Below are 23,383 nucleotides of genomic sequence, written 5' to 3' on the forward strand. Positions count from 1 at the left end.
ATCAGTTTTGTGCCACTCTGTCAACACACATGGCATCTTATGCATTATGATGTAACCTTAGACGTGCGCTTGAAAGCCTTGATGTTACTTGAGTTAGAGCAGGTTAATTCATATAAAATGAGTTAAAATAAAACTTTACTTATGTTTTGTAGTTCCATCCCTTTAATCATGGAACTAGAAAATTGTGATTTCAAGGCCAGTAACAATCAGGGAAATGTCTTCAGTAACATGCAAATATGTACCTTGAATGCAAGCATCTGCCAAATGCGTAAGTGTCTTATGTTAGTTACGATAAATTGTAACTACAGTGGTTTAAACAAAAATGGGTAAACGTTTTGTCATGGATTGCCTTTTAGAAATCAGGAACCAATCAAATTAATCTTTATAACTCATTTGTAAATGAAAACTTACAAATGTAAATAAGCTTCAAATCGGTTTTTTTTTTAAACGATTGGATAGTCAGGTACAAAAATGCATTGGTACTAAGTTGTGACGACCTGTTTTAAATCTAGATTTAATACGTTTTATGAATTATTAGCATAATGTCATGGGCTTAAATGGAATGTTTTTACTAAAATGTTTTGAATGGGTTGCGCTAAAAAAAATGATTCACTACTTTCAGTTACAACATTCTCTCTCTTACACTATCGTCGCTATTGTAGGTGTGTTGTAAAGCATATGCTCGTGTTGTTTTACCGCGGGACACTGAGGGCCCATGATCTTAACACCCACCCACCTGTGCTTACGTTTGTTTCTACCTGTCGCTGTTTGGGTGTATATTACTGTGACCGAGATGCTGACAGTCAACACGACCTGTTAATATTTCAGCACTTCGTCGGAGTCTCCGCTCCCAAATCCGTTCCGTGTGTTTCTTGGCCTGGGTTTCGCACTTACTATCTGCTTCTGTTTAATTAGGCGACTGATGTAGGATTGAGTTGCGGTGACACGGCAGCCGTGATGGAACAGAGACGAAATACAGGAATCACTACACACAGAGGCGATACTGCAGGGCACAGTATGTTATGTTAGCTATCTTTTGGAATCAAAAAAAAAAAAGAAATGAAGTCTCTCCCGACAGTGGTAATGCTTGTGTTAAATTAAAAACCAGCCTCAATGACATCGGGACTTTCCTCAGTGAAAATGCTTCGGGGAGGGAGTTTGATGTTGCTTATGCTCAGCATCATTTTAGGTAAGCTTGCTTGCTCTCTCTCTCTCTCTCTCTCTCTCTTTTAACAGTATTATATAAAATGCATATAAATCTTTTCTTATGTTAACTCTGCCAGATCGGAATTTTTTAAGGTGAACTTATAATTGTCAGAGTGAAGATATTTAAAACCAACCAACATTTGATTTTCAGATGACATGTTATCCATATTTAAATAATAATTATTTTATTTTCAGCATGCCCTTCGTTTACGAATACCTAGGGTCCGTTTCTTTCACCAGCTATATTAATGCATTAACACATTTTCCCCCCTCTTCTTCAAAGTGATTGCATGTGTTGGCTCCATAAAACCCTCATCACCCAAAACCATCATCAGACAGAGTGAAAAGAGCTCCAGGAGTGAGGATGAATTTGAGAGGAACATCAAAGTGATGATGGAGAACATCAGATCCTTGTCAAAAGAAGAACATGGAGAAGAGGCCCTGCCAAATCTCCATCAGAGAATGAGCAGAATGTCAGCACCCCTTGAGAGAATGGCAATTGACAGCACTAGCCTAGATTCTTACTTGACAGTGTTCAACAGTTTATTCTCTATAAACCAGCCTGCTTTGATTGACAGTTTTATTGAAACTCTTCCTCAGGCTTTAATTTGCATTTTGGCGGACAGACAGCCCTGTGGATGGCAAGCAGATTTAACCAGTACCGTTTCATCTGCATTGAATGAACAAGTACTTTCTGTGATCTCCTCTGTTAAAGCTGAAGCTTGCATGTCAACATCTAATCTGCGAATGGCAGACCCCACCATGGCTCAATTAAACTCTCTTCAGGAGATGTTGACGAATGTTTTGTCCTCAGACCTCCCACTTTATCTGCTATCAGATGACTTTTTAGCACTGTGGAATAGTTTTTTGGACATGGCATTTCCACGTCTGATGTCATTCATGTCTGATGTCATGTTGAGTGCATTTCAAACTCCATTGGATTTTCTAAAACTTGGATTACAGTTTGGCATTGAAATTCCTACCCTAGACCAGAGTGAGAATTGTCAGCAAGGTGTGTCATAGCTTTAGGTTAAGTTAAGTTACATAAAAATGTATGTAGTTACTGTTTTTTTTTTTTTTTTTGTTTTTCAATAAGTGATTCTCCATCAATGTCTCCTTCTGTCTTTTGTGCACAGGTGACCTCAAACAGCTTATCATGTGGTATGTCACTGAAAGCCTATATCCTTTTACAAATATGGAGAAAATATATTATATTATATTATGATGATATATCAACATTATTTAAAGTAAAAAAGTGATCATATTACTTTTCTGATGATAAAAGTATTAATTTCCATTTGTATTTTTACTATGAGAAGACACTTATTCATTCTATCGCTTGTTTTCTGTATTTAGGGGCATAAATCATAATGTGAGCTGGTCTTTTGGACAGTCACTTCTGGATATGATTTTGGTTCCTGAAACTCCTCCTTGCAGTTTCCCAGGTCCAGAATGTCAGGCCCCAAGCAGCATCCAGTTCAGTCGTACTGGCACACCCTCAGTGGACATTCCCATGTCTATTCTCACTTGTGAACAACAAAACCTGAACCAACTTAACGAAACACTTTGTGAAGCAATTTTAGGAGCAAAATCTCAGGAATCTTATGTCCTTTATCAGATGTGTCGAGCACTCAGCACGCTCTCTCAAACCGAAGTGACAACAGTATGGAGGAACATGTGTCACATTATCAAGAATGGCATCTTGCCTCTTACTGAGCCCTGCAGTGATCCTGGCACCGGACAATCAAGTCGTATTGCACGGTCCACTCTCAGCCTCAGCGAACTCCTCTGCGACTACCAGAACTGGAATAGTGATGGTGCCACAGACCCAGCTTTGGTCACAATGTGCAGTGAAAATGATCGTGCGGCATTCATCCTTGCTGTGTGTAATAACGCTGAAGTTATTCAAGTGTTGGTCAGAAATCCTAGCAATGCATGGGTGTGGGAATTCTGTGCAAACACATCAGACTCTTACATAGTCAACCTGTATTGTTCATATAACATATGGACTGCTGAAACCATCGACCCATCAATTGTGACGTTCTGCTGGTATAATGACATGGAGAGATTTCAGTTTCTTTTGTGTGACAGTACGATCTTCTTTATGGTTGTGTTCTCCACTGAAGAAAACAACTGGCTGAAGCCCAATTGCTCTGAACCTCCTCCACAAATTGACATCAACGCCATTGTGGCTGAGTTTTGCAAATACTCTGAATGGAAGAACTTACAAGCAATCAGCCCTGAACAGATCTCTGTATGTATCCAAAATGATGAGGTTCAGTTTATTAATGAGGTGTGTGATGACCACAAGTTCGTCACTCTACTTGTGCAGGACAGCGCAAATGCTTGGGTAGAGCAATATTGCAACAACTATGTCAGGAATCCCACTACGAGCCCACCACTGCTGAACATTGGAAATTGGTGTAACTATAGCAAATGGACAAACATGTCTGTGGATCCGTCTGTGGTCGGTCTATGCTGGCAGTACGACCAGATTGGCTTCTATCAGAACGTCTGCTGCAACAAACCCTTGTATGACAAGTTGTCCCTTCATGTTGACAACCAGTGGCTGATTAGAGAGTGCTCTGATAATAACACCACAAACATGTTGAAGAAGGTTTGTGTCTATTCAGATTGGAGCCAGCTTACTATAGTAGACATGACTGACCTTGCTCTCTGTGCAGATCTTGACACTGAGAATTTCACTCGCAATGTATGTGCCAACACTACAGTTTTCCAGAAATTGCTGGCCAATTTAAACAACACCTGGTTATTGGAGCAATGCTTAAACCTGAGTGCTCCTGGCCCAGGTGCTGGGGCTGGGAATGGTAATGGGAATGGGAGCCTGATGGTTTTCCAACCAGCTGAGGAGTGTCAGTACTCCACTTGGGCTTTGTTTCTCCCGAATGCTTCTCTCCTTGCTCTATGCTGGGAATATGACCAGGCCAACTTTACCTCATTCGTCTGTGCTGACTCTTCCATGCTCCTCCACATCACCCAGAAGGCCTCCAGCCTCCAGGTTGGCACTCTCTGTGCCACATTCACCACTCCCCCAAACCCCACCATCAGTGGGAGCAATGTAACAGCTCCCCAGACATGTCTAACTAGGGAGTTAGCTAAAAGGCTAAACTGGACATGCAGCACAGACTTCAGCGCTGTCTGCCAACCCGGTGCCAGTCAAGTCCAGGGTCTTTGGCTGCTGTTGCACTGTGGGATAACAATCCTCCAACCTCGCTTGGAGAATCTTATGACTACACAAGTGACAGCGATGGTCAAGCAGGCCACCAGCCTGTGGGTTGTCCTGCTGTTGGCTCTAGAAGAAAACCACATGACCTCTCTAAGGATGACAGAGTATATTCAGCTTAGTGTGTTGGAATCAGTTGTCGCCTACATGGACAATGAAACCAACTTTGACAACAAGCGTGTGCTTTTGCAGTGCTTTGGGGTTGGTATTATTATTAAATCTCTACAAATACATATTACATATTAAGAACAGGGCATATCATTGTTTTATTAGACCACTGTTTCCCAAAAAAGACACTGTGAGCTAGTTCTGGAGGTTCTTCTGTTTATTTCTGATTATTAGTTAAGCATATCCCTTACAGGGTTCACCACTTTTTGTAATTGACCCATGATCTAGTTCATCAACATGTGGTATAAGGTGTTAGACCTGACACCGGATAATCGAAATCTCTTCCTTAGCATGTAATATTAACTCTTGAGTCATTTGATTTGTCTCTACATTAGTACTGTGATACAAATACCTGATGTATATTGTTGTTGTTCCTTCTGCATTTCCGGTTGAAACTTTGCATATGTGTATTTCAGAAAGTTCTGACCAGTCTGATGCAAACAGGAAGAAATATGCCCACTAACTTCTTCCTGATCAAGGTTGGATGCACAACTAAATTAGCATGTTTCACATTTTTAAAATAACACCTGAAAGTGATTGAATCAAATTAATAGTTTGCTTTGTCAATCCACATTATCATTCTCACAGAATATCTGCTTTTGAAATCAGTGTGAGTAACAGCTTGAATTACACATGATTGCTTTTGCAGGAGTATTTCCGTATTCCTCTGTTTCATCTGAGATCAGTGCTCAGTGCAGCAGACAGCATGATTGTGAGGGAGATTCTGCTGTACTATAACAGGAACTATGCCACTTTGCAGGTCGACCATCTCATCATTGCATCATTATATATTAAAAAACAAAAACAATCAAGGAACAAACAATCAAGATAAATGAATTGATGTGATTTACAGTTTTTTTTCTTTTCTTTTTTGAAGCTAACAGATGACTATCTGCAAACCATGGTGTCGGTGCTCTTCCAAATACACCTGCCCAAGGATATTAGCCTGTTTTCTGACATGGGTATTTTGTTGGCTCTAGCTACACCTTCAGACATCTTGTCAATGCCGCTACAAAATAATATCAATGTGTGAGTGACAAACACATATACCTGAGCTTAAAAAGGACCATCTCTTAATCACACCATTCAATTCTTCTTTTTTTTTCACTTTGTTTATTATTTAAATTATTATTGTTATTTCAACCTCATTTTATACTTGTTTATGATGATTATGGCTGATTTGAAAAGCAAACAATTGAATCCTAAGTGGGACAATTTATACTACAATTAATTTAAATGATAGATACATTTATATGTAAATTTAAAATGATTTATATTCTGTAAGTATAATCTGTAATTTTTAGATTTTTCTATTTAGCTTTCATTTATTTTTATTTAAAATTCTACTTATTTATATCACTTAGTTCCCTAGGCTACAGTTCTCATTTTATTATTTTTATCTTATATTTCAGCTTTATTTCCATAAAAATGTATTTGTAATTCATTTAGTTAACATTAACGACAATAATAAAATATATAATTATTTTTACACATAATTCAAAGTGTTTAAAACACTCCACTCCCCTACTTTTCTCCAGGTTAGGCATAATTAACTTCAGCATCAAAAACCTTTCCCTGGAGCAGCAGCAAGCATTTGGTCGATGGTTCAGTCAGTCCATGAGCTTGCCTAACATGACAGCCGGCAGCTTATCCGTTATCAGAGACACTGGTAACCTGATCGCCTATCTGCCCTTTCAGAGCTTCCAGTACTTCTCACCTGCTCAGGTAACAGCCCATCACCTCACAAAGATACCTGAACCCATCTGGCTCCAGTTAACCCTCAGGCAGCTCATCTGGGGAAAATGCCAAGGCTTGCCACTGGTTAATTGTAACAGACATGCCCTTGTAGTCTGTTTTTAATAAATAAACACAGAAACACATGAATTAAGAATGGCTGTGTAGTGGACTTTGGTTCTAGCACCGAGATGAAAAGTTCTTCACTGCTGTTCATATAAACAGGACATTTCAGAAAATATAATAGAATATAATATGAAATAGAATAGAATAGAAAATATAGAATGGTTAATATTTTATATACCAGAAAAAAAAGTTTAGGATTTACCTTGAATCACTCAGAAATTGCTAGTGTCAGTTACACAAATAAAGCAATGAAGAAATAATTTGAAGTAGAAAGAATGAAATAGTATTTCTTTGTGAAATGTACTCTAAAATTGTTTGTTTTGTTTACAACATAGAAAATCATTTTTTACAATGCAGTCATTCTGTTTTAAAATGACCGTTTAAGATCAATTAAAAATTACCATTTGATGTTTAAATGACTATTGTCTTAAATGATCAGTTATGACATACTCTTGTTATGTTGGCTTGGCAACAAGCCAACATACTGTTATGCTATTTAAACTTATTTTTATTTTTATTATTATTATTCTTCTGAGAAAAAAATTCTGAACGCTACTCCTCCTAGGGCTTTAAAGCCACAAGCCCCAAACTCGGCAGACACCTGCGGGATAGAGGGGTGGTGTGTGCTATATCTTTTCAGAGTGATCAGACTTAAAGTTTTTTTTTTATTAATTTTTAAATGTAAAAAAAAAATAAAAAAATTGCGCCCCTACAGTTGCAATGACATTTAGGGGCGGAGTCGGGTTTCGTTTCACTTTTAAACTGGTTAAAAATACTGCTGCTCAGCCCAGGCTGTCTACACGGAGCCGAGACCTAGCGAATTCATTCTTATTTAAGACCTTTTAAAAACGCGATTACACGCAATCCACACGTTAGAACACACCAAGAGCTAAATTCAGATGTTTCTGAACTGTTTAAAGTAATAACATTATATATTCGCGGCAGCCAACTGCTCGCGAGCTGGCAATGTATTTCTCTGAACACTTGAAGTCCACAGAGAATTTACAGCCTTTCACATTAAAACACTGCAGCGAAACGGCACAAAACAATTAGAATAATATATTAAATGGTTTTAAAGTAGTTTTGGCCACTGTCACGCTGGTCTTAGCTGGTTTCTAACTGAATCATCAGGCTGAACATCACAGCGAGCTCGCCATGTATTTCTCTGAACACTTGAAGTACACATTTACAGCCTTTCACATTAAAACACTGCAGCGAAACGGCACAAAACAATTTGAATAATATATTAAATGGTTTTAAAGTAGTTTTGGCCACTGTCACGCTGGTCTTAGCTGGTTTCTAACTGAATCATCAGGCGGAACGTCACAGTGAGCTCGCGCTTCAGCCCCGCGCTGCGGGAAACAACTGAGCAGCTGATGGCGCGTGTGCACGAGAGAGAGCCGCGCGTATCGCGGACAGGGACAGCAACACTGAACAGAGCTGCCGTTCAGGACGTTCACTTCCTCCTGGACCTGAACGAACAAATTCAAATCGCAGTTTAAATAAACTGAAAAAAGAGCGAAAAGCAAAAGAGCTCAATTCAGCAGCGCGGTGTTCTGGTGTTCAGGGAGCAAGCAGAGACGCGTCTCAAAGTCTTCTTGCTTTTGTACCGACAACAAATACATACAAAATATGTCGAAATACCCGTGTTGGAAAGTGTGTTCGAATAAATAGGTGGTTATGTCTTAAGTGAAAGTAAAGATTTGCAAAAAAAAAATCGGATGTGTATCATCATAATGGATGCGTTTGTCTCTTAAAGGGACCGCGCCTAATTTACTAGCTCTGCTGTCAGAGTCTTTAATGTATGAAAATGAAAGTAAATCACTCACTGCTCTTGACTAATTACCTTGTAGTACAAGAATTTATCCAAAGTCAATCCAAAAATCAGATAGAATTGTTTTACTAGTGGGTGCAGGCCACTAGTTCATTTATGTAAGTGAGTATGGCAAAATAGTGATCTGTGAAATATTATACCCACTAATTCTTCATACAGTAGGCTACCAGTGAAATTTATTTAAAAAAATAATAATTAAGGACCTGCCCATGTTTTGCTTAAGTGTTTCTTTCTTTAATTGTTAATGCAACCTTTTCACACCACAGACTGAACCAAATGAAGCATTTCTTGCTTGGTAACTGTTCAACAAAGTATTGATAGTTGTGTAAATATTGTCATACTGACAGTCTGAAGTTTTGGTTGATTCCATTACATATCTTTTTATCAAAGTTATCCGAAATTATCAAGATGAATTTGTTCTGAGTTATTGTCATATATTATTACCACTTTCTAAACTACAGCAAATAAACTGTGATTATGTGAGAAATGTTGAAGGTGTCTGAATACATTTTGGTTTGATTGTGTTTTTATCTTACAGTGAAGACTATGCAGTGCTATTTTACATTAACAAAAACAAACTTAAAAAAAGTAAACATTATGTAAATAGCACAAATAAATAAATAGAATGAACATACAGTACAAATTAAACAATTTTAAACAGTGTGTAACTGCATCATCTATACAAACCATTGTGCTTGGACCCCTTATGATCTCCTTGATTTAAAATGCATTGTTTCAGTAATCTTGTGTGTCGTTGCCCACAACGCGACGGTGGCAGGACTGTGAAATACATACACGAGAAAAATAGGCATGACTTATTTCACATCCAGCTAGACAACCCTGTCATAGCTGTTATCATAGCCCAGGCTTTTTATTAAAAAAAGAAAACAGCAAGGGAGCATGGAAAAAGACTGTTGCAGGTGTATTTTTTTATGGCATTATTATGTGTATTAATTTTGCAGCGGGGCAACTCAATGTTGGGCACACAAGTACTTTGGCTCTTTTGCTCCATGGCCAAGATGGCCAAGCCAACATCAAAGTTAGTTCACTAACTTTTAATTCTAGTTCTCATTGTTGTTTTCTTAGCTGCTGGATGGATTGGATGTCCTGATGAGTAACACGTTGAGTCCACTTAAGCAGCAGTTCATTGCTCAGAGTCTCACTGGAACCTTCCGGAATCTCACTGTTGACGAGTTCAGGAGGTTAGCTAAATACAGTGCTTTTTACTGTAAATCAATACAGTTTCTTAATTTTTTTATATATTTTTTTTATTTGGGACATGGAAATGTAAAAAGCAAAAAAAAAAAAAAAAAAGTTTCCTCTCACACCCCTCCAGGTTAGGAAACCTGACCTGTCTGGCTCACCCCAGCCAGCTGATGGCATATGCAGGAACAGAAGCCTTCTCTGTGATCCAGGACAATATTAGGACATGTGCAATTCAGGGTTTTAGTGTTCCTAGCAACATGGTCAGTAAACATGTTTCAGATAAATAGTCTCATTTATTGCTTCTTTAAAATTGTTTTAAAACTTAACTGTAGTGGTAAATATAAAATAGCCTCTGGTTTGTGGTTTCTTTTCTTTTTGTGTCCAGATATCCGGCTTGGTCTTGAAATCGTCTGACTTGCAGTCTCCATCCAGTCTCACTCCTCAGAGAGTCTCTGAGCTTGGCCCTTTTCTGCCTCTACTGGGATCTAGTGTCCTGCAGCAGCTTACCTCAGCCCAGCTCATGCCTGCTCTCAGGACCCTCGCCTCTGTGCCTTTCACCCCTGCACAGGTACACACCATCTTTGCCATATCTGCATGCATTTGCCACACGAAGCAAATCATTTAGCAAAATTTACAGGCCATAAATATTTCTTACAAGTCATGATACAATTTTGCATTAAAAATATGGTGGTTATACGGGACATGTCCCGGCCAGGACTTTAATATTGCCTAAAATATCCAGGTTTGGGCTGTTTGCACTGTGCAGGTCTATCATTGTGTGACATTCATAAGAGCTATAGAGAGCAGAGCAGATGGCTCCTTATGCTTTCAAATCGCTTTCGCACCTACTTTGGTGTCTTTTTTATGATTGGTGCACAGTGACGCTTCAAGTCAAACGTACGAACAAACACGTGCAAATATTTGCATTGCTTTGATTGTTTCCTGTGAATCTCACCTTCTCACCCGCAGCCCCATGAATGCTCGATTGTGTACAATACCTGAATGTTATTGGTCAAACTGCTTTGGATGTTTTAGGCATTATTAAAATCCTGGCCAAGACGTTTCCCATATGAACGGCGCATATGGCCACCCTATTTAAAAATGTGTATCTATTCCTATGAGATTTTCCCTAGAATTTTATGACAAACATCACAGACAGGTCAGTCATAGGCAAGGCAGTTTATTAAAATAGCACCTTATTTTATACATGAAGGTCATTTAAAGTGTTTTCCAAAAAAGTATTTTAGTCTAAAATAAATATTAATAAAAAACAAGAGAAAGAAAAAAGTAAAAAGAAAATAAAAGTAGACATTAAAAGGAATATGAGAAACATTTATATTTATATTTTTCATATTTTGATTTTGGTAGAGTAGTGTGAGAAATATTCAGCATTGTTATTAATTTTATTTGAACCGCTCATATTACATCAGCAAGGTTCAGATGTTAAGATATCTTAGAGTTTGACCTACGCCTTGTAATGTTACAATTCTAACAATGCTACCGGCCAGAAAGCCTAGTATGGTTTTATGTGCTTGCCTAAGACCATTTTTACTTGCATTTTGCATTTGGTGTGTTAATTTTAGACACTGAGTAGACCCTAGTGGGTGAGAAATTGAGTAGAGGTCAAAGGTTACAAGCAGGCAGTGTGGGTATTACAACAGATGGAAGACTGCTGTCAGAGGAACCATGGTATCTGATATAGGTAGAGGACTGTGTCACTGTTCAACCCTTTTAATCATTTCTGCATGACTAAACATGAATTCTGCATATCCATCTCAATGTCCACCCAAAACATAAGGAAGGCAGAAGATGGGAGCACAATGGAAAAACAGAAAGCTTCAGATGTCAGTAGAATGTTCTTGTAAAAGTCAGAAAAACCTAATACCTATATAAATTTTCATAAAATAATTGATCAATCAGAATATTTATTCATCATCAGTTCATTGCTTTATGATGCACTGCCTTATTCACTGCTTATTAATCAATATAGTTTTTTTTTGTTGTCAAAGGCACGTGTTATCATCGACAAGATTTCTGCCAATCTCAGTGTAAGTATATATTTTCTGTCAGAGTTGGGAAAAGCTGAGCTTGCTCTTATTTTTTTTATTTCTTAAATGTTTGAAAAAATGGCCAGTGTCTCCTGTGAACCTACGTGAGTTTGTGTGTTTTTGTGTGTGTGTGTGTGTGTGTGTGTTTGGTGTGTCTGTATTTGAGATGTGAGCACTTTTGCACAGCCAGCTGGCCCACAACTCTGTGTAATCAACTCTGGGGTATTTCAAGGACAATTGCATTGGCCTTACACACACTCACCCGTCAGTTACTCTTTACAAATGTACTTTGCGTGTTTGAAAGTGCATGTAACATTTACTCATATGATCCATGTGATTTGGCAGTTCATCAAGGTATAGGATTGCACCAAGCACAAGGAAGTTGTCAAGCAGCTCTTTTGTATTTTGTGTCTAAGGTTTAAGGGAACATTGTGGTGTAGGTCAGATAGGGTGTCAGTAGTGAGCTGGCACATGCTGGCACTCTTTCACATGTGTGCCGTCAATGAGACACCCAAAGGAAATATCTGTTTTTGTAATATAGTCTGCTTATGGCACACGTTAATTATTTAAGACTAGTTCAATTGTTTATGTAAGGGGTTTTCAAAAATTTTTATGCCGAGGACCCCCAAATGATGATGATTCCTTTGCTATATACCCACTTCCTAAAATATTAAGGCAGCTATGTATATATTCACATTACCATTCAAACATTCAAGTTTTTTTTTTTGAGAGAGAGAGAGAAGTCCCTTATGCTCACAAAGGCTGTGTTTATTTGATCAATCATTTAGTAAAAATATTTTGTCTGTGAAATATTATTACAATTTGAGTATTTTGAATATTCTTTATTTCTATTTAAATATTAAACTGTAATTTATTCCTATGATGCCAAAGCTGAATTTTAAGCATCCATTAGTCCAGTCTTCAGTGTCAAAAGATCGTTCAGAAATCATTTTAATATACTGATTTTATGCTTTTTCTCATTTTCTTGTTAATATCAATTTTGAAAGTTGCTAAATATTATATGCAGCTAAATTTTTTGGGGGAAACTGATACTTTTTTTTTTCTTTGAATGTTCAAAAGAACATCATTTATTTGAAATGCTTTTTAACAACATAATAGTCTTTTCTCTTGTGATAATGTAAATAATTGTTTTCAATAAAAGGTTATTAAAGTATATTATAATTTAAATAATATTCATACACACTTCAAATACAAGTGCATCTAAAAAATAGAATATCATAGAAAAGTTATTTTCTTTAATTGTTCATTATCAAACTTTCTCATATTATAGATTCATTGCACAAAAACTGAAATATTTCAAGTTTTTTTAGTTTTAATTCTGATGGTTATGACAGTTTAAGAAAAAACTAAATTCAGTATCTCAAAAAAGTATAATATTTTCTCAAAGATCAATCAAAAAAAGATGTACAGTATTGTTCAAAATAATAGCAGTACAATGTGACTAACCAGAATAATCAAGGTTTTTAGTATATTTTTTATTGCTACGTGGCAAACAAGTTACCAGTAGTTTCAGTAGATTCTCAGAAAACAAACAAGACCCAGCATTCATGATATGCACGCTCTTAAGGCTGTGCAATTGGGCAATTAGTTGAAAGGGGTGTGTTCAAAAAAATAGCAGTGTCTACCTTTGACTGTACAAACTCAAAACTATTTTGTACAAACATTTTTTTTTTCTGGGATTTAGCAATCCTGTGAATCACTAAACTAATATTTAGTTGTATGACCACAGTTTTTTAAAACTGCTTGACATCTGTGTGGCATGGAGTCAACCAACTTGTGGCACCTCTCAGCTGTTATTCCACTCCATGATTCTTTAACAACATTCCACAATTCATTCACATTTCTTGGTTTTGCTTCAGAAACAGCATTTTTGATATCACCCCACAAGTTCTCAATTGGATTAAGGTCTGGAGATTGGGCTGGCCACTCCATAACATTAATTTTGTTGGTTTGGAACCAAGACTTTGCCCGTTTACTAGTGTGTTTTGGGTCATTGTCTTGTTGAAACAACCATTTCAAGGGCATGTCCTCTTCAGCATAGGGCAACATGACCTCTTCAAGTATTTTAACATATGCAAACTGATCCATGATCCCTGGTATGCGATAAATAGGCCCAACACCATAGTAGGAGAAACATGCCCATATCATGATGCTTGCACCTCCATGCTTCACTGTCTTCACTGTGTACTGTGGCTTGAATTCAGAGTTTGGGGGTCGTCTCACAAACTGCCTGTGGCCCTTGGACCCAAAAAGAACAATTTTACTCTCATCAGTCCACAAAATGTTCCTCCATTTCTCTTTGGGCCAGTTGATGTGTTCTTTGGCAAATTGTAACCTCTTCTGCACATGCCTTTTTTTTAACAGAGGGACTTTGCGGGGGATTCTTGAAAATAGATTAGCTTCACACAGACGTCTTCTAACTGTCACAGTACTTACAGGTAACTCCAGACTGTCTTTGATCATCCTGGAGGTGATCATTGGCTGAGCCTTTGCCATTCTGGTTATTCTTCTATCCATTTTGATGGTTGTCTTCCGTTTTCTTCCACGTCTCTCTGGTTTTGCTCTCCATTTTAAGGCATTGGAGATCATTTTAGCTGAACAGCCTATCATTTTTTGCACCTCTTTATAGGTTTTCCCCTCTCTAATCAACTTTTTAATCAAAGTACGCTGTTCTTCTGAACAATGTCTTGAACGACCCATTTTCCTCAGCTTTCAAATGCATGTTCAACAAGTGTTGGCTTCATCCTTAAACAGGGGCCACCTGATTCACACCTGTTTCTTCACAAAATTGATGACCTCAGTGATTGAATGCCACACTGCTATTTTTTTGAACACACCCCTTTCAACTAATTCAACTAATTGCCCAATTGCACAGCCTTAAGAGCGTGCATATCATGAATGCTGGGTCTCATTTGTTTTCTGAGAATCTACTGAACCTACTGGTAACTTGTTTGCCACGTAGCAATAAAAAAATATACTAAAAACCTTGATTATTCTGGTTAGTCACATTGTACTGCTATTATTTTGAACAATACTGTACAAACCAGAAATGTTCAAGATCTCCAAAGCAGGTTTAATTCTGAATTCAATACTTGGTTGCATGAATTACTGCTTCAGTGTGGTGTGGCATGGAGGCGATCAGCCTGTGGCACTGCTGAGGCGTTATTGAAGCCCAGGTTGCTTTGATAACGGCCTTCAGCTCCTCTGTGTTGTGTGTCAGATGTTACTTATCTTCCACTTCACAATACTCCATAGATTCTCTGTGAGGTTTAATTCAGGTGAGTTGGTTAGCCAGTCAAGCACAGTAGTATCATGGTCAGCAAACCAATTGAAAGTAGTTTTGGCACTGTGGGGAGGTGATAAAATCCTGCTGCAAAATGAAATCAGCATCTCCATAACAGATGCTTCAGGAGTGGCTTGGTTCTAGGAATGTGACAGCTGTACGCCTTTTCCTGTAGTCGTCTGAGTGTGGTGACTCTTGATGTGCTGACTCCGGCTTCAGTCCACTCCTTGTGAAGCTCTACCAAGTTCTTGAATCAGATTTCCTGAAAATCTTCCTAAGGCTGCGTTCATCCCTGTTGCTTGCATCTTTTTCTACCACTCTTTTTCTTTCCAGTCAACTTTCTATGAATATATTTTGATACAGCACTCTGGGAACAGCCAGCCCTTTCAGCAATGACCTTCTGTAGCATACCCTCCTTGTGGAGGGTGTTGATGATTGTCTTCTGGACAACTGTCAAGTCAGTAGTCTTTCCCATAATTGTGGTTTCATGTTCTAAACTAGCCCAAGAGGTACCCAGTATTTATACTCAAAATTAATCAAACCAATTAAGCTCAAAATGGAATAATCAAATTTTTTGAGTTACTGATTTTTTTGTTTATAAGTCGTAACCATCAGAATTAAAACAAAAAAACTGAAATATTTAAGTTTGTGTGCAATGGATCTATAATATAAAAAAGTTTGCTCTTGAAAGAAGTCAATTAAATTGCAAAAAATAAAGACCTTTTCCATGATAATCAATTTTTTTGACATGCATCTGTATGTATATATATATATATATATATATATACTTAAAATATAGATTTAACACTTTGATATATATATATATATATATATATATATATATATATATATATATATATATTTCTCTCAATCTTGTGGTCCTAGAACCCAGTGTATGGTAAAATCTCAGTGATACTGAATGTCATTTAAATCTCATATTTTGGAAATAATATAGGTGTTATGTTTGTTTGTGCTCCCTCTCAGTTGGCTCTACCTGGCTCTGTGAATTTGTCTATGCTGGGATCTCTTGTGAGTGGAGTAAAGGTGGAGACTCTGTGGACTTTACCAAATGATGTTCTGCTGAAAGCGTTACCTGCTATGAGCCTTCAGACGCCTGGGCTGACCCCTCCACAGGTCAACACTATCATCTCCAAACTCTGGGTAAGAAACTCACAGATTTTCCCTTTAGGCCTCTGAACACAAATATCTCATATTGGAGTATTAGTTAAGGGAAGCAGCTGTAAATAAATCTAAATGATCCAGAATGGATATTCATAACCAAATATAAATTAAATGTCCTTAATTGTTGTACCCCCCCCCCCCCCTTATTAGCACAAATATTGTGAATTTCTTCTTCCATGGTTTCAGGGTTCTAGTACTGTGTCCCAGTGGATGGATAAAGTCCATCCTTTCATCTCTAGCACTCCACTCCTCAGTGTGATTCCCCAAGTCCCTCTGCTGCTGATCAGAGACACTGCTGTACACACTCGCCTCTGGAACACACAGCAGGTATATTCTAGTCCAGTCATACACACTTCATTTAGCAACCATAATTACAGTAAGAAACTCACAGTTTCTCTACAGTTCTTGCAAAGTTACATTTAAGTAAAAAAAAAATTATTAGTATTTTGTTAACAGCGGCCCTCTGAATGATGGCAGTGATTTCATTATTATATTTGCCTACCGAGTTATTAAAGTGTTTTTCTTATATTTAATTTAATTGTTTTTCTTACATTTAATTTAATACTAAATTGTAAATTGTGATACATTTTTATTTAGATATTGGGGTCAGTATGATCTTTTAATGTTTTTGAAAACATTTATGCTTATAAAGGCTGAAAAATATAGTAAAACTAGTTGACATATATTTTTTTTATATTATTTATTCCTGTGATGGCAAAGCTGAATTTTCAGCAGCCGTTTCTCCAGTCTTCAGTGTCACACGGTCCTTCAGAAATCATTCTGAGATGCTGATTTGGGGCTGAACTAACATTTCTTATTATCAATGTTAAAAATATATAATAATATTTTGTCAAAATTGTGACAAGATTATTTCATGATTCTTTGATGAACACAAAGTTCCAAAGAACAGCATTTATTTGAAAAAGAAATCTTTTGTAACAATAAAGAAAAAGTGTTTTTGTCTACACTTGATGTAGAAAAAAATACAAAACAATGTGTATATCTGTTCTTACAGTGCAAAGACCATGTAAAATTTCAATAGCGCATAACAAAAAACCTAAAACATATCCTTATGTGAAACTTTAACTCATATGCTGTTTGAGCAAGAGGTCATAACAAGTGTGTTTTCCATCATGATACTGCCTATTACCACAGAGATCTGTATTATAACCCAGTGTCTAATTGCTAGTTTAATTATTGATAATGGAGCACAACAAAGCTTCTTTGTTGTATAACCTCAGATTTAGTACCCTAGACAGTGTATCATGTGTTAGCTAGCAGAAAATAAGATGAAAACCAACCTGAGTTGCTCTGGTACCGTAAGTACCTTTTTTCCGGGACATTAAGCATGAAAATGTTTTGTAATCCCCCTCTACTGTTATAAATAAGCTTACAGAGACAAGAAGATTTTACTGTTAATGTATGAATAAATATTTAACAAGTTAGAGTAACTGTACCCGCTGATTTATATGTAAATTTCTTAAAGGGATAGTTCAACTAAATATATATATATACATATACATATATATATATATATACATATATATATATATATATATATATATGTATATATGTATGTATATATATATATATATATATATATATATATATATACATATATATATATATATATATATATATATATACATATATATATATATATATATATATATATATATATATATACATATATATATATATATATATATATATATATATATATATATACACATACATACATACATACATACATACATATATATATATATATATATATATATATATATATATATATATATATATATATATATATATATATATATATATATATATATATATATATTATTTTCTATTTTTTTATTACTCATACTCATATTGTTTCAAACCTGTATGAATTTCATTCATCTGTTAAACACAAAAGAAGCTCTTTGTGGAATGTTGGTAACAATCTGCTGGTTAACTTACCTTACCTTGCTAGTACTTTTTTTTTCTATAATCTGAATTGTGCACATTTAAAAGCTATTCTAAAATCTTAAATCCTTGATCGTTCCAATATAATACTTGTAATGTTTTGTTATTCAACAGGCTAAAGTTCTCTTTAAAGAGGCTGTCGCCTCTCACCCAAGTCTCTCACTACAAGAATTTCTGTAAGTTTAGTCTTTAGAAATTTGTAAGTTGATTTTGTGATTATAAATAAGGTCTACAAAATGAATCATGACACTGCGCCCTGAAGTACTGTACTTAAGTATGATCATGTTTTTCTTTCTCGGTCATGACAGATCTCTGGGGACCCTGGCTACGGGAGTGAGTTGCACAGACCTTAGAAGATTGTTCCAGAACCTGGCGTCTCTATCATCTCTACGTGACATTATGATATTTCTGAGAGAGCAGCCTGTGCCACTCCACCCCTCACTGGTATCTAGTAAACCTTGATTCAGATGCAGGACCTAAATGTTACATATTACCAATTTACATATTACCTTCTTTATTTAGTCAAATCTTCACTAAGGTCGATCTTACTCATAGTTCGCTCAATCTATACTATTTTGTGTAGGCCTACCTGTAAGTTGAGTACAGATGTCTTGAATAATGGATAGAGTATTTCACAAACACTCTCTTTACAGAAGTTTTTTTTTCTTTTCTGTACTACAGAAAAAGTGTGTATTTGAAGAACTGTATAGGTTTGACTTCTTCGCAGAGTTACTTGGAGATTTGGGTTCTCAGATTGCTCTGTCACTTCCGTGAGTCAAAATTCAATTCAATCAAATTACATTTACTTGTATTTAAAATAATGTCTTCACTTGTTGAATTTCATGTTATTGTCTAAAGGCTGAGCACCATTAAGAAATTTCCTCCAGATAAGATGCATTCCCTGAGGAAAATTATAATACAGGACCCATATTACTTCCTACTGCTTCCCAGCACCAAACAAGCTGTCCTGGTGGACAAGATGGTTCAAAGACTGGTAAAGAATATCATTTCATACATACACATACTTTTGCTGTGGATCAATCCAGTGAATGATTTTGACAAGGGTTAACAACACTGATTATGTACACTTTGTTTAACCTGCACCTTTTAAAAGAGCTTTAATGTCAAATTGACCAGTTGGTATCTCCAACCACTGTTTCTTTGATTTTCTCATCAGGATATGTCCACTGGCCTGTACACTGAAGAGGAGTTTCTTTCGCTAGGCGTCATGGCTACATTTGTGACAGATGAAATGTTTTCGAATTTGGATAGGAGCTTTTTTGTTGAAAGTCTGGAGTTCCTTCAAGGATTCTGCTACAATGCCAATAAAAGAGACCTGGTGGCAAAGATGCTGGAGGAACAGAGGACATTTGGGTATGGACGCTAAAACATTTTCTAGTTTCTAATAAATCACTGGAAAATAAAGCTTGCATCAAACCCAACAAGTTGTCAATAAACCTGAACTGTTTTCTCCACATAGCCCCGTAACAAACTGGACATCAGATACTCTGAACCAAGTGGACCGCTTCTTGTTTTTTCTTCCGAAGGACACTATTCAGCTCATTCCCTTAGTGAGTGACCAGATATTTCTGCTGTTCCAGACGTATTGTACCTCAAGACAACTGACCAAGTATTTTCGATCATTGTCTGCCTGTGTTTTGTCTTCAGGGTTTGATGAGTTTAGAGCGCATCGAGAGGCTGTTCCTGAGTCAGCAGGAGTGGGAGAGAGGAGAGTTTGGCTCGCTGTGTCAGAAACCGTCAGAGCTGTTTGAAAAGCAGCAGTTTGTGCTTCAGTTCTTTCTCGGCTTCCTCAGAATAGGACGTGTCCCTTGTAAGTACAATTCTCTGCCTTGACAGTATGTCATCTGTTAAAATCCTTCTGTTCACTTTAAATTACAGATTGTGAAGAAATATAATACAGTAGTATGGCTGTCACTTCACACTTTTGACCACTCAACCCTTTTCATTTCATCTCTCCATCTCTGTGTCTTAGATACTGGACTGATCCCTTCTTGTGAGAGCCTGCATGTGACACAACCTGCCGCCTGGACTATTGACAGCCTTAGAAACATGCCACAAGCTGCATTTCAGAGGTGCTTGGAGCTCATTGGCCAGGATCCATTTTTCAGTGCATACGAGTTGTTAATGCTCCTTACAAAGACCAAAGAGGTGCCCTAATTTCTCCATCAGCTCATATGCTCATAAATAATATTGTTTTACATTTTTTTGAGATGTGACAATTTGCTGGTTCACCTTATTAGACACATCCTCATTTTCAATTGCAACTTTCCACTTGGTGTAAATATGTTGGTGATATTTAGTGAATATCTTCATATCTGTGGCAGAATAATAGGTTTTCATTTTTTTGTTTTTTTCTGTTTCTAGGTGTATGGGGTGCCTTCCTCTTTTAACTCTTCTGTGATCTCTCAGTTGGGTCGAATTGCCACTCAGCTCACACTTGAAGAATTGGCCTCTCTCAGACTCTCTGAAATTCAGTCAATTTCAGCTATGGGGGCTCTCAACACATGGACCAGCAGACAGGTAAAATGTTGGTGAACACATTAGTAAAAGTGAGCTGGAATGGCTGGTAAAATTGAGATTTGTAAAAAAAACGGTATATCACTAATGAAAGAATATGCACTTGATTGATTTGGAGAATACTGTTTTTATTCATTTCTTTATTTATTATACATTTTAATGCACATTAATGTTCAATCATTGGGATTGGTATGATTTTTTTATGTTATGAAATAAGTCTCTACTACTCACCAAGGCTGAGTTTATTTGATCAAAATTACAGGAAAAACAAAAAAATAATTGTGATATATGATTACAATTTTAAATGATGGTTTTCTGTATTGTATTTTAAAATGTAATATATTCTTGTGATGGCAAAGCTTAAGTTTACTGCAGCCATTACTCCAGTCTTCAGTGTCACATGTTCCTTTATTTTAATATGCTGACACTGGTTCTTAAGACATATTAAATATTATCCATATTAAAAAATTTTGATGCTTTATATATATATATATATATATATATATATATATATATATTTTTTTTTTTTTTTTTTTTTTTTTTTTTTTTTGTGATTATGTTTTACCCTGTTTTGAATGGTTGAATGTACATATTGTAAATGACTTCTGTTTGCAATTGCAGCTGAAATTACTATTCTCCGTGGTTCTGAACTCAAACAGAAAGACTCCTAGCCAGTTAGACTCCAGCACTTTTGTGGCATTGGGGCACATTGTGTGTGGGATTGATGCACCAATCATGAGCAACCTGAATCCAGTGGAATTCAGGTTGAATTATTATTCATTTAATAAATGATTAAAAATCGAAATGATCTAAATTATCTAAAAATGTGTTGCATGTATGTTTCTATCTATTAAATTTACTCTTGTCCTGAATGCGAAAAGTGTTGTTCTTCTTATTCCAGTAAAGCAGTTTTGTGGCTTGGCCGTTTGAATTTGTCTTGCTCTGAGGAGCAGCTGCAGGCTTTGATAGGGCTGCTCAGTCATAGCTTGGCATTTGGACCAGTCAGCTCCTGGGGATCAGAGGTCTTCATTGAGATCGGAGCGATTGCAGGTACAGCTCAGAACTTGTAATCAGAACGTTTGTGGTTTGATTCCCACAGAAATCACCACGTGGACCTTGAGCAAGGCACTTAACCAAAGTTGGAATTGTTCCTGTAATAAACATACTTTTAAGTCACTTTGGATAAAAAGAGTCCATTAACAGATATAGTTAATCATAGAGATTTATTTATTAGTAATAGTAGCTTAAAGAACTTGTGCCTGATTTGCTCATTTTGGTTCATAGTTGTGGTGATTGATGTTTTTTGTCTATTTATGGTGTTTTTGTGCGTTTTTCCCCTTTATGTAGCGGGACTACCTGACATAGCCATGTCTGCTTTGGTGAGCGAACAAATTGAAGGAATTACCCCACTTGCCATCTCTCTCATCCCAGCAGACAAATTTGCAGTTAGTATCTTTTTTTCTCTAGCCTTTTTAATGCCTTGCACTAAACGGTATGAGGTATGTATGTATGTCGCTATTTGATTGCATTCATAACTATTATTAGCACAATAATAGGAAAATATATATATATTTTTTTTCCTAATTCGGTCACCGATTTGACAACAAGTGATAAAAATCAAACAAACTGTTAATTTCTTACCTCAATTTCAAGATCTCAGAACACTCTTATGACGTCCTCAGTTTTTTTTATTTTTATAAAAAATATTTGGAAGTCATTTTAGGATCTGTATTACCTGGTGTTTCTGCTCTCTCTGCACAGGTAGTGTTTAACCAGGCACAGATTCGTATGTTCACCTATGATCAGGCTGTTGCTGTGACTGAGACCCAGCGCTCCGCTCTGTCTTCAGTACAGCAGACGGCCCTGTCCATGGTGCTCAACCCCTGGGAGGACAAACCTGTTGATTTCAGAGGTACTTTCACTCCTGTTGCGAAAAACAGAGTGAGAAGGAAAAACTCTATTATATTATATATTAATTAAAAAAAGTTAAATATGTGATTTAATCTCAAACTTGAACGAATGATTGATATTGATATTGATTTTGGGTTGTTAAACGTTCTTTATTCTGTCTCTCACAGTTATTTTTGTGTATCATTTCAGGCATGTCACTGGGAGTTGCAATGCACCCCAGTCCTTTATTCTACCTCTCCAGTGTCCTGATAATGCTGTTGTTTTCTCTGGGATGAGCTAGGTCTGTTGCTGCTGAATTTCTGCTTTACTGAATCCAACTTTTCTTTCCAAATATGTGCAATGTGATGTAGCTGTATCAATGTATATATAAGACTTATGAGAAATACAAGAACAATAACTCATGGAAATATTTCCTTCTGCACTTTATAATAGTTGGTCAGTGAAAATTTGATTTTGTTTGATTGTTTTTGAATATTTGCTTGCTTGGAGAATAATGTATCAGCCTAGGTATGTAATTGCCTAAACTGACTTGTGCTTTGTTCAATTTCTTGCCCTGTTTTTATAAGTATTATTTATTTATTTATTTATTTAACTGCTACTTAACAGCGTTCATATTGAAATTCTGGAAAAATATCTGAAGGGGTTGTATTAACAAAGTAAAAACTTGATTGTGAAAATAATTTCTTTTCCTTTCATTTAAATTTTGTATTGTTGTGCATAACCAATGCATATATCCTTGGAAATAAAGCAGTGGCGTGACTTATGTTTTAAAAAGTGGGTGGGACAGGAGAGTCTTTGAGAGTGATTGTGTATCTATGTATTTATTCACGTTGGTGAAATAAAGTATTACAAGAGACGTTATAAGGGGACTTGATACAACTACAATTAAGTATAATAATAATAATAATTAT

General features: G+C 36.4%; 1 protein-coding gene across 1 annotated transcript; it reads left to right on the top strand.

Moving 5' to 3' along the window:
* The first annotated feature begins 312 nt into the window (after positions 1 to 312).
* Positions 313 to 23,224, top strand: LOC113051536 (stereocilin-like). Its single transcript, XM_026215383.1, has 28 exons — positions 313 to 1,189; positions 1,490 to 2,218; positions 2,343 to 2,367; positions 2,563 to 4,651; positions 5,035 to 5,097; positions 5,268 to 5,378; positions 5,496 to 5,647; positions 6,157 to 6,343; positions 9,399 to 9,514; positions 9,649 to 9,778; positions 9,904 to 10,086; positions 11,528 to 11,566; positions 15,855 to 16,031; positions 16,239 to 16,379; positions 18,138 to 18,199; positions 18,332 to 18,467; positions 18,705 to 18,793; positions 18,882 to 19,017; positions 19,201 to 19,397; positions 19,504 to 19,594; positions 19,692 to 19,854; positions 20,017 to 20,192; positions 20,409 to 20,564; positions 21,183 to 21,325; positions 21,463 to 21,611; positions 21,909 to 22,006; positions 22,323 to 22,473; positions 22,662 to 23,224. Exons 1-28 carry the CDS (start codon positions 1,114 to 1,116, stop codon positions 22,745 to 22,747), a joined length of 6,051 nt encoding a protein of 2,016 aa, XP_026071168.1. The 5' UTR covers positions 313 to 1,113; the 3' UTR covers positions 22,748 to 23,224.
* Positions 23,225 to 23,383: the final 159 nt, after the last annotated feature.

This window comes from Carassius auratus, chromosome 32, assembly GCF_003368295.1.
Source record: "Carassius auratus strain Wakin chromosome 32, ASM336829v1, whole genome shotgun sequence".
Lineage (NCBI taxonomy): Eukaryota > Metazoa > Chordata > Actinopteri > Cypriniformes > Cyprinidae > Carassius > Carassius auratus.